General features: G+C 42.8%; 1 protein-coding gene across 6 annotated transcripts in view; it reads right to left on the reverse strand.

The window, feature by feature from the left end:
- Positions 1-549: 549 nt before the first annotated feature.
- The window catches only part of BTRC (beta-transducin repeat containing E3 ubiquitin protein ligase), a 122,289-nt gene continuing 110,292 nt past the window's right edge, over positions 550-12,546 (reverse strand). For 5 of the 6 annotated variants that reach the window (XM_018069249.2, XM_018069247.2, XM_018069243.2 and 2 more), the window contains 4 exons: positions 11,547-11,657; positions 10,862-10,940; positions 7,407-7,600; positions 550-6,387 (listed from right to left, as the gene is read on the reverse strand). In XM_018069249.2, the coding sequence (XP_017924738.1) occupies positions 7,439-7,600; positions 10,862-10,940; positions 11,547-11,657 (352 nt within the window). In that variant the 3' untranslated portion in view covers positions 550-6,387; positions 7,407-7,438. Of the gene's footprint in view, positions 6,388-6,447; positions 7,226-7,406; positions 7,601-10,861; positions 10,941-11,546; positions 11,658-12,546 lie in introns of those variants that run through there. The other variant, XM_018069244.2, reaches the window with a different exon arrangement.

Here is a 12,546-nt window from a genome sequence, read left to right on the forward strand (position 1 = left end):
AGCAGGATTCTGATTAGCTTATAAAACAAATTTGTGCTTCTCCTACCAGGATCTTGCAACAGTACCCAGAAAAACACAAAAGTCTTTATAGCTTTCCCCCCCACTTTTTTAATGGACAGGATGGCTCCAGCTCTTCTCTATCAGTCACATCCACTCTCTGGCTTACAGGGTGGACTCATTTGTCCCAGCCAGAGGCCATTAGCTATGAATAGAGAGTTTGTTAATTAAAAAGTATGCTGTGGTTTTAGGAATAAGTGGTTTTTTTTCCTGACTGCCAGAGCAGTCTTTTATGCTGCACTCATCCCTGAGCAGCAGCTCTGAGGTGGGACTGGTTACTGCAGACTCCGTGTGTCCTGTGAAGCTGCATCTACCCCAGCCTCGGGGCAAAGCTGTCCACCCTTTGGCCCCAGCACTTCCAGGGGTTCACACTGCAAATGTTGTGTATAGTGCATGCGTAGCAGAAGTGTGACTCACACAGACGGGGCTTGAGAAAGATACAGGATTGATATTTCGATGGTGTCCTTCCCCCCCAAAGGAAAACAGGAGAGATTCACAGCTTAATCTTTGTAGTTGTATTTAAGTTATTTTCTGAACAGTTAAAAAAAAAAAAAACAAACCACACTGTTACCATGATCCTAGCTCAAGTGAACATTAGTACATTAACTACACATCACCGTAACATAATCACAAAATTCAAAGCACTCATTACTTAAGAATCCAGATAACAAATATAGCAGAGTAACAAACAGAAAACTCTGGAGAAACCATGTTCTTTCTCACCTCTCCCACTTCCACACCCACCTCAGCCTGAGCAGGCAGGAATGATGCAGCAGGCAGGTAACTCTCCTAAACACAGTGATGTAAGATGATGGGGAGAAAGGGGACAATACACTTTGCTGAGGTCACATTATTTTTCTGCCATGCTAAAACTGTGGCTAGGCTGAGCCCTGCAATGTCTCACGTGGTATAGACAAAGTAGCTGAAAGCAAAGTTCTACACTTGAAAGCAGCTCCATATTTTCACATTGAATTGCCCAAAAATTCTCACAGCTAGCTCCTTGTAAAAGCCACTGCAAGCAGCCTGGGACAGGCTGCCCTGCCTCCTGCATGTGGAGTTTTGCTCAGATGTAAACCAATGCTTAAGTGCCAGCAGGTTAAAACACTTTGCCTGTGAAGGCAACAAATTCATTGTGCAGGTATGAGCAGAGCTGCTCTGTGACAAAGACTGGTATGTCCTGCTGATTTTCTGGCCATAGCTGCACTTGGCTCCTGCTTGAGCAGAAATCAGGATATCTTCTAGGGTGATAGGCTATTAAAAAAATGAACTTGTTTAGGAGCTGGCTATAATATCTAAAGGGCTTGTTGCACATCCATGTACATCAGTATCCCTCTGATTTTGAAAGTATCAGTTTAATATCACTAAGGATTAACCAGTGTTGCCAACTCCCATGGGATATCTGCTGGACAAGAAATGTGGAATCCCAACACTTTGGGAACAAGCACTAAGTAATGGGAAAAGTTTCTGGCAGTGTGCCTAGGCTCTACCTGAGAGAGATGCTTTGGGGATTTGCCAGTAGTTTGGCTATACCTCATTAAAAAAAAAAAAGGGGTAAGGGGGCAAAGGAGGGGAAGCCAAATGCTCAGCCTCAGCAGGCAGCTGTACGTCTCAACCCACTGCTGGGGTGTGGAGAACGAACACACCCAAGGGACCTGCTGCTTCTGTGAGTCTCTGAATTAAAAGTGAGGGCAGAAAGACTGTGACTCCCTCATGTCAATCAATCCAGCAGGGATTTGCCAGCAGGACAGAAGGATTTCATATGGAGACCATCTCTGAGGACATCTGGGTCACTTGCTGTTTCCCCCCTCCTTCTGGGAAGCTGATGCTTTATTGCTTTGGGAGGAACAGTAGGGCAAAGCTCAGCATGTCAGATGCATCATGCATGCCACTTGGAGACCCTGGCAAAGCTCATTCTTCTCCTGGCAAGTGCAGGTTAGTCCATTCCTTTCTCCTCATGCCTCCAATGCATCCTAAAAGGGGCATCAACCGACAAGTTCAACAATAGGAGGTCTTGATCACCTCCTGATGACTTCTGATGTTCTCATAGAAAACCTCTGTTCTTCCAAGTCTTTCAACTGCACAAGCCAAAAGATCTATTTTCAGCACTGTCCCCACTTTTGTAGAGATCCATCTATCCCCACGTTCCCCCTAGTTTTCCACCACTTTTCATCTCCTTTTTCTCCCACAACTAAGAGCAAGCCTGCAGTAAGAAGGCTGGCTGTTCCTTCTTATCCACTTCTCTAGCTACGAAGAGCTGCCAGTATTTGCAATTTATCAAACGCAAATACTGCTCCTCCCCAGTGAATTTAGGAATAATCAGCCATACAAGGCAGATCTAAAATGGTGTTAAAGGAAGTCATGCAAGAGCCCAACCTGGATATGTGCTTCCCATTGGAGCCAGGATGCCAGAAACTCAGAACCAAGCCTGGAGCTCTGCTCAGACTGAGGAAGGAACATGTGGAAGGGGCAGATACACATACCTGGGAGTGGAGAAATGCACATGATACTCTCCAGCTTTTTCAGTGTTCAAAAAAAATGAAGAAAAAGAAAAAAGGATCCTTTGGAGCAGGAGCAGGTGGTGGGTAGGTAGAGCATGGTGGTCCAAGTCAGCTTCCAGTTTAGAAACAAGTGTAAAGCATTTCAATGTTTCTGATGAACACAGACTTCTCAACTTGTCATCTGAATTCTTCCATTCCAACAGTGGATGTGTCTGTCCTTGAATGTTAACAGGGAGCAGAGGGAGCTGCTCCAGAGGAGACAGCTGTAGGAGTTATCTCACTGCAAATTCCTTCATGCCATTTTCTATTTGCATATTTGAAAGCAAGCTGTATTCCTCCTAGGACGAGAAATATTCGCAGCAAAACTGTGCTCTACTGCAAAGGATTCACAAGCAGGAGATGGTGTGGCCATAACAGATTGTCCTGCTCTGAATGTCCCACACCTCCAGTACTTTCCATCCCATAGTTCAAGGTGGAAGGCTCATGTGAGCTTCCAACTTATGGGAGAAGTGCCAATCTCTACGCAGCAGAGGTATTTCATTTCAAAGCGATGTGCAACACTTAAAGCCCACAGACACTTCCAGCCCTTTTTAATCTCCTTTCAGCAGGCAAATTCTAGTTATTTTCATTATAAACTCTGCAATTACTCCAATCTGGCTGAGGGATTATCCATCCAGTTCATGCTGAAACCTCTCTCTCACATGTACTCTTGCACACTCACACACACATGCACACATATCCTAAGGGAAGGGGAGGAAGTTTGAAAAAGCCACATTCTTCTGACATTGGAAGATCTACTTACCAAATTGCTCCTCCTGGGGTGCACAATAAACACCACCAAATGTCAGGCTGTGGCAGTTTCAAGTTCAAGTTAGATCAGTTAACTTCAGTTTCCTTCTTAAGCCATGAGAAAATTTTTACAACTCGGGGAGTGGGGTAGGAATCCTCGCCCCTCTGGGGTTCTGTGTGAAGTACTCCCATACAGTCCCTTCTTGAGGGTAAAACACCTTTCTTACCATGTGCCAAAAATGGATTTCAGCAGTTGCTTGCTAAATGTACCTTAAAAAGCTCTATACAGCAGAGTACAAACTACGGTACCACTTGAAGACCCAAGAGAATAGCAGCATGGAGCAGCAGGGCTATGACAACCAAGGACAATCTACAATGGTGTTGTCTCTGTTTGGTCAGCCAGTCTTCCAGTTCTCCCAAATTCTCTCAATTAGCAAAATAAAATGCATCCTTGTACATGCTGGTCACAAAGACACAATTAAAATATTAAAAAGTTCTGCAGCTTTCAGTGGCTGGAGAAACAGATCATTGTTTTCTACAGTAACCCAAATGTAAAAGACAGAGGATAACCAAAATGAGGAAAATAATTATTAAATCTACAGCCAAGGTCATATAAAGCCCTGCTGACATGCAACCATGCTGCAGACCTGGTAATACCTGAACTTAGAGGGACAGTGTTCAAATAGCATTAAGACTCAGAACTTGAACTCAGCAAAGTTTGGGATGTAAACTTTGATTCTCTCTGCTCCCTTGCCATTTTGGCTTTGGGACTGCAGTATTCATGATATGTGGAGCTATCTGAAAGCCCAAACAGCCTTCCTGGGCTTAAAAAGTAGTGCCAAAATTAGTTGTGGATGAACTTATCATTGTGACTCAGAACTTTTATGACTCTGCAGAGGTAAGTCACTCTGCCAGTGTTACCTGAACAGACTTGTTAACCTGTTTGACTCTCACAGCAGTAGTTCAAAAATAGGAGTGTCATCACAGGCTTTGAGATGCTCTTTAGAGCTGATGTAGTCTCTAGGCTCAATGAAAATACAGGGAACTGAGTGCTCAACACTGCTGCCCACATGCCTTAGAAACTGCTCTAGGTATTCCCCAAGCACCAGCTTTTCCTTCCTTCGTAACTCCATCACCTTCTTGTCTGTCTTAGCTGTCACCAAAATTATTCAAATTCTCTGGACTGCTCTTTGGGGACTCCTGGTCCAGCTCCTTGCTAAATTTCATTGGTGGAAAATGCGCATCCCAAGCAATTAGAGACAATGCAACTGCTTCCCCAGCTAAGTGAAGCTGATGAGAATAGCTTAAAAAAAAAATCCCATCTCCCAAGTTCAGAGTGTGTTAACAAAGCCTGTTTAAACCCCTTCAGCTCAGAGATAAAGGGCATCAATTTCCTACTGTAGGATTGGAGCAACTCCCTACTAAGGCAGTAGAGGTTATTTCAGACATGCAGGAGATATGGGCACAAAACTGGAATGGCCAGGGGCTGATTTACACAGTCTTTCCTGATCTAAATGCAGGCCTGCTGCAATTCCTTCCAGCTCTGTGAAGACAGCTGTTTTCCCTTGGACTTCTGTCTAGTTCAGAGACATGCAGAATTGTTTCTCATGTCCTTTCTCTTCAAGGCTATTTTTATCTTCTAAACAATCAGATTTTGCAAAAGTCTCAGCTAGAAAGCAAAGATTCATCACAGCTATCAGCAAAAGGACTAATCAGCCCACATCCCTAAATCACAGTGCAGCATGCATGCAGGTTAGACAAGCACACCACAGGCTCTCCTTCCAAATGCCTTCTAGCAAGGCTAGCCCCAGAAATGCTGCAGAACCGGCCTCAAGTCACTGCTAAATTCAATGATTGTCCTCATGGCCACACTCATTTTACCAATCTGCCATCTCCAGAGGACTGTGCATTTGCTCATTCAAGGGAGGCAAAGTCTTATTGTAATGGCCAGAGTGTTTGTGTAGTGTCTCCACTCTAGGATGGCTCTGGAGAGCTTCACAAGGTTTTTAGCAGCTCCCTCTTCCAGCACCCAGCTACAGCCTTTCTGAGGGGAGAAGGAATGGAAAGAAAAGAGCAATGTCCAGCTTTCCTTCTCACCACAGCCTCAAACTTTCTCCAATTTACAGAATAATTCATAAGTCATCAGCAACATACTGTCTTCAGGGAGAACAGCAGGAGGAAGATGGTACACGCAATCTCTTTGCTAGTGAAATACTGTCCTGGGCCAACATTTCACCTGGGGTAGGGGTGGACAGGATCTCAGCCCCAGCCCATCATGCTTGGGACTTTGGCAGAATAGAGCTTAACTTTTCATTGATTAGCATTCCCCAAACGAGTAGATGTTAAGGGAGACTACAATACACATCCAGCTTCCAAAGGGTTAGCATAGCAGGCAGGAGAGGAAAGAAATTGGTTTGGTTCATAATAGTCAAATTTCAAGGGTCCTCTCTCCACAAAAAAATAAGTCTGCAGTCAGAACAGCCAAAAGCCACAGGGAAGCCGGGTTTGGGGGGGAGGGTGATAGTCTGGCTGCTTTGTTTCTGTTGCTCTTCAGAGCTCAATGCTTTTTCAAAGGCCTAGCAATGGATATTGATTTCAGTCCGACAGTAGCAGCCTTCTCCCCACCCACCCTCACACCCACCCTGAAGTAACTCTCAGCAGGATGTGCTGTGGCTATAAGTCTTCTGCTTAACAGCAAAGCAACACATTCTGGCAACATCTTAAATATATTCATAGGACATCTGTGACTGGGTTTGGAGGGGAACCAAACAGGGTAAAGGGAAGCAGAGTGAACATGAAGAGGGGGATCAGGGAGGAGAGGGATGGGAAGGTTTAAAAATGTTAACTGTTCATGAAAGATAAAAGTCATCTTCTGATATAGCAGCACTTTAGCAGTCAGCCGCGCTGAGTAGACCCTGTCTGAGATCAACCGCATGCCAACTTTGTTCCAGAAACAAGTCTGAGAGCCTCTCTCTTCAGCAAGTATTGGTTACGTGGATAGTTCTTTTGTCCTGGCATTTAAATACTGCAGCTTAAATGAGTCCTGGGAACGAAAAACAGAACAAACCAAACAAACCCCATTCGTACTAAATCTTTTAATGATTTAAAAGAACATCTGATTGACCAGAGTGTTTGAGAAAATCAAGAAAGCTGATCTGACAGGTCTGGAGCACCACCGTACAGTTACCAATCAAACAGGATCCAGGACGTGCCCCATGACAGAGCATTTTCATGGGAAAATGTCACTGTGGAAACGCCTTTGCAGAAGCCTGTTAGTTCTTCTGCCATTTTTCTCAAGCTATTAACAGTAATTGTGCATGTACCCACCCAAGCAAGCAATCATGCTATCGCACTTTACTCATATATATCGAATTCACTCTACAACTGACCCGGACCTATGAAACATTATGTCCTCCCCACACTGTGCTCACCAAGACAAAAGGGTAAGCAAACCAGCCAGGCTCTGATATGAACAATTTAACAGCTCTGCTGTGTGAGAGAGAACGAGGGCTAGGCCCTATCAGTAAATTATTTTGCATGTTGATGCATCTTGATTAAATTTGCCTGGGCTTGTTCCTCACTGTCTCCTCCCCTAGACAAACTGTAATCTTGAATCAGCTTGCTGCAGTGTGAGGAGAATGGTCACCACTTCCGAGGGAGGGAATAAAGCTGACGCTTCTTGGCAAAACCCTCCTGCTCGGTGACAACTGCCCAGGGTCAGGCCATCTGCAGCCCCTTGTTAGGCAGCAGCTGCTCTACTCGCTCTGCAGAAACCCTTCTTCCTTCTGGACAGCAGTGATAGCTGATTTAATTATTGATGATGATGGACAGAGGAGGAGGAGTTCTCTGGGGGAAGTCATAGGTGCCACATGCCACAAATCCTAAAATAAAGTTCCTATTCTAAGGTATCAAAACCACTCTTGTCCTTTTACAGGACACTGTAATTACTGTACAACCAAGATAAGAAATACTGATAGACCCAGATAATTATTCAAGCAGCATGCTCGTGCTAGATCCAGTGTCTCCTTTGAGCCTCCTTTTATTTTTTAATTTTTTTTTTACCTGTGCGAGTGTGAGGTACAGTGTAGTGTTATTTATCTGGAGATGTAGGTGTATGTTCTGGACGGGGAACGAGTGGATTCTGCTTGGGCAGCTGGGTCATTCAGAAAATCCCAGATGAGGATGGTGTCATCATGTGAGCTGCTGACAATCTGGAACTCGTCAAACTGAAGTCGAAAGACTCTTCCAGAATGCTCCTAAATGCAAGTGGGAGACACAGCATGTTACCTTGCAAACTAGCTGGCACCTGGGATGAAGGAGGGAATATGAACTTGGGTTTGATTCTAGTATTACATTAATTTCTCAGTAAACCCCACATAACACACTGTGCATCATGATCACAGAGCATAAATTACACTCTCTCAGAGAAAAGTGTTTGCCATATCTGAGTACTTGGCTTGCAGGAAGTTTATATTACAGTTGTCCTGCTACTCCTTAAATCCCAATACTGGATACACACTGTGCAAAACAAACCAAACTCTCTCCACCACACAATTCTGTCTGGCAGGACTGACAGGTGCACTGTCTTCCTTTTTCCATGGTAAAACTCATTCCTGAAATTACAGCATTCCCAGATGCACTAGCTTACAGAGGAAGAGACGACAACTTTGCATTCACAACTTGGCACCATTGCCACTGCTGAAGAGGAAAGAGCTTAACACTGGAGGACACTAAGGAGCCTGTTGTAAAGTCCAGTGACACAGTAATAATTCCTCTTAAGCAGTTCTAAAAATATGAACTAGAAAGGGCATTCTTTATAGGCAGTTTGCATTCTGCTCCAAGGCTGAGCGGAGATAGCATGACGATTTGGCAAGAGTTCAGATCATAATTAACAGGAGGCAATGGTAAGATCTTGGATATCACATAGCAAATCCACTATGCTTTCCATTTTGTGTTACTTATTTTCTCTTGGTGCTTACACTGCTGCAAGACTAGTGGCCTCCTCCTCGGTCAGCAGGGAACAGGAACTGTGCAACCAGGGTGAGCCCTATCTCTTCCATCAATACACACTTCTCTTTAATGCTCACACATTGAAAGGGGCTGAGGGTCAGGAAAAAAACTTGTCTTAAAATACTTTAATACTAAAACCACAGGTTTCTCAAACATTTAGGTGAAAGAGAATTGTTAGTTACTAAATGGGAAACCTTTGTCTTATACAACAGGACTACAAAAATACAGCTCGGTTTGCAAAGTGCAACAGCTGCTTAAAAGTGAATTTCTAAATCTTTAAATTGAAATTATCTGAAAATAATCACACACAGTGTGATTCTAGTTTTAAGATAAATTTTTAAACATTTCTAATCAACGGAATCTTTCTGATCTTCTAACTATAACTCAAATTTGTCTTATAAACTCATACCTTATGAGTTTCTATCTTCCCAGCTACTCTAAAAAGAAGTGTTTTTCCAGAGTTTGTGTTGTAGCAGTAAAGAAGTTCTTGCTAAAAAGTATCACTACAACAGTCAGATCCACTGCTGGATTGCTTATAGAGACAGTGAGAGAGAGAGAGACTTTCAAAACCCGTTTCCAAAACTCCCTTTGCGATCCCTGTCATTGTGGGCTAAGTAGGGTTGCCCTACCTGGACTGTCTAGGTCATAAGGAAAGCTGAACTGTGTGTTTATTCTGTGCATGGAAAGCGTCTGTCAAATTCATGTGGCCACCATTCCAGCTAACGGAAGACAAAACTGGAAGGGACCTGGCATGCAGCGAACATTTGTTATCTGTGCACTTTCCTCCTACTGTTTGAAAATTGAACACAAGCAGCAGGAGACTCATGATGTTCATTGTGCAGCCAGGTTTAATTTTAGAGGACGAGGAGACAGAGAAAAAAAAACCAAACCACGGGCAAGCAGGTATAAGGAGACCCTGTAGTCATAAAAGTCTAAAAGCACCACAACAGTTTCCTTTGCTCCCCACTCCTCTTTTGGTCCCCTCCATTGCTATCAAACAGGGATTTATGAGTATCCATGTGTTGAGATTCCTGCAGCGTTTTCATCCCACCACTTCTGATTTATAATATAATTAGCTGGGGCACTTCGGCTGTCCACTGCTGGAAAATGCAGGGGAAATCACACCAGTTAAATTAAGTCCACAGGTTAGTTGGCACACTTTTGTCTCAGGTTGGAGCAGGAACACTACTAATACCAAGCTGAAGACTCTCAGGATATGTGCTCATAGGCACTGAGTTCTTCCATAGTTTGGAACTGGGTGGCCAATGACAAAGGGGTTTTCTGGATTTCAGCCATGATACTATTTGCAGTTCTATTTGGCTAACATGAAGGTGTTTCAACATAGTACCTGCAGGCATCCAAGGCACTCAAGGACTCTTACTCTGCAGCTGAGGTCCAAATACATGACTGGAAAAGAGTTAGCATGGCTTAATGATCTACTGCCTGTCAGCTGAGTCCCAGTAACCCTCACAGCCTGCATCAAATGTGAAGTAAATATTTCAGCAAAATCTATAGCAACAGTAGCAATTCAGGTGGTGGATGAGTGGGCAGAAGGTCAGCCAGCACAGCTCAGTGGGTGAGAAACACTTTTAGAGAATCAGACAGCCTTGGTATGATCCTGGTTTAGAGCAGACTACACTCATGTGCCACAGCAGGAAAAGGTCTAACATACCAACCCAAGCACTGCCCAAACAACATTTTCTAGTTAAGAAATAGAAATATTTAGTATTCTTTTTCAAGGAGAACTTGGTACTGGTTGAAATCTTCCTTTATCCCCAGCAACAGTGCCTGTTTTTTGGGTTAAATGTGGTAGAAGAACACTTACAGGAACCATCCCATGGCCTTGACTGTACTGTCATTTTTTCACACCTTTCCCACATTACTGTAAGACCAGTGCAGAGCCACTGTTAAGCATCACTGTGAATGCTGTTAACTTTCACACAATGGCATTTTAACCACACCATCATCAGACCTGTACTAAAAACTAGTGGATGGCACAAAAATAGTAGTTGTTGTTTAAGGCTAAGGCAATTTCACTGTTTGTTCCAGTCCTTACCTGCTTTTTCCTTTAACACCCAAAAGCCAGTTAAAATCAATCACAAGGGTGTCTTTGTTCCTGCTCTTCAGATTGGGAATGTAGTATTTTTCTTCAAGAAACCTCATGTTAACAATTCAGACAACTTAATACTACCTCATCAGGTACACACAGGGTAAAGTAAACCCACTGGCACATGGATTCCAAGAAGGACATTCTCAAAAATGGATTCAGTTATAAACTTCAAATCACAGAATAAAACTGCTAAAAAGTGAGTGAAAACTCCAGAAGTTCTAACTTTTAATGCTTTATAGCTTGCAACATTAAAAAAAGCTGGACGCCTAAAAAAAGCCAGACCCTTCGGAAATATTTCTAGATCCTGCAGACTGGGGCTAAACTACTTGAGTTTTCATGGCTCAAGATAGCCCTGATCAAGGACACTTTTTCCAACACCCCTACCAAAAGCTCTTACCACAAGGGTTCGCAAGCAGAGGGTCCCTGCTGGAGCACGGGGGTCCAAAGCAGCCACAAGATCCCATACTTTAATTTTCCTAGTAGTGAAAAAATAGACAAACACCACAGCTCTGTTAAAGAGAGAAGAGCAAGTACTCACAAAAAAAAAAAAGTAACTGTTAGTACAACTCAGCTAATACACCAGTTTAAGGAAAAGTATAGCAATCTTTCTGCTCTTCAGACTTGGTTCTTGAATTTCCCCTTCGTAAAGCTTATAGAGCTTAATGGGAGAAAAAAATAAGGTGTCAACAAAGTAAAACATAAAAAGCAGGTGGCAATAACTAACAGAAACATGGGCGTGCAGACAACTAGTTTGTAACAGCAAATGGTCCAGCAGACATAATCACAGATGGGAAAGATGGTTCTTATGAGTGGCTGAGCTAGAAGAGCTTTCAGGTTGAGTCGGTCAGATATTCTTACAACCAAAAGAACTGGACAACATACATCAAATCACATGGACTTGTTTCAAAAGAAGAACAAAAGCTATGCTTTGTAGCATGGTCCTGATTTACTGGCCATGAAAAGGTCTTCTTAGTATGGCAGACAGAGAATCTAATATTTATAGGGAAGATGCAGCAAAGTGGGATGGGAGACACCGAGACAGACAGGAAGATGCAAAGCACTGACTGCACTGATAACCTCACCCATCATATGCCCCACTGACTATCCTCTTGTTATCAAAGCGTATGCATCTCACCAACTCTTCATGGCCTTCCAGTACTCGTAAACATGCCCCACACTCGATATCCCACAGCCTGGAAGAGAGTACAAAGAAGCAATTAGAATTTTTTAATACCTTATCATTGTAACTAAACATTCGGTCTTTGCTTGTAGTTAATGGAAACTTGGAAATAAAGATTATGATGAAACAACAAAGAAGAAACAACATAGACGAAACAAACTACATTCATAACTCCTTTTCCTGTTAAGTGGATGCATGCTTTTCAACATGACCCTGTCATGTTACAGGATCACACGGGAAGTGACTCAGAGACCAGCTGTGTCTATTATCTAGTGCTGTAGTAAGGTACACAAGGTATCTCCCAGTTATCTTCACAGTGAGCCTCACTTTATTTTACTGGGGTTCATTTTTCATGACAGTGTCCTGCCATGATTTTAAGATGTTAAGAGAAGGAGATTTACCAATCCCCCTGGCATCTTGTTTCAATTGATAATATCACCTTCACAGGGCATGTGTCCCTTTCTGCTCCCCTACATGCCTATTTCTGATTTGGAGACTATCATCGGACAAATGAAGTCATCAATACAGTGGTGAAAGGTACAAGAATAAACAAGCCCTTTTAATTTGTCATTTTTCCCACTGAAGGTATGTTTACTCTGTAATCTGGTCACCTTATGCATAAGCTAAAATGGACAATCTATGTTTATTCTTTTGTAGTGCATTTTCTTCTTGCTCTCAAATAATTTCTGTGGCTCTCTGTGAACTGTTTCTAATAATAAAATTTTAGAAAAGTTCTGTCACCCAAACCAGCATACAGTATCTCAGTAAGAGACCCAGCAACACATTATTCTCTCAACTGTAAATATCCCAGAGTTTTGACCTTTGTGATGGATTTTGAGCATGGAGAATAAATTAAAATATATTAATTTTTACACTTACACAGTACCTTAAAAAGTTAAGAA

This window comes from Manacus vitellinus, unplaced genomic scaffold (assembly GCF_001715985.3).
Source record: "Manacus vitellinus isolate BGI_N305 unplaced genomic scaffold, ASM171598v3 scaffold_15_pilon, whole genome shotgun sequence".
NCBI classification, from domain to species: domain Eukaryota; kingdom Metazoa; phylum Chordata; class Aves; order Passeriformes; family Pipridae; genus Manacus; species Manacus vitellinus.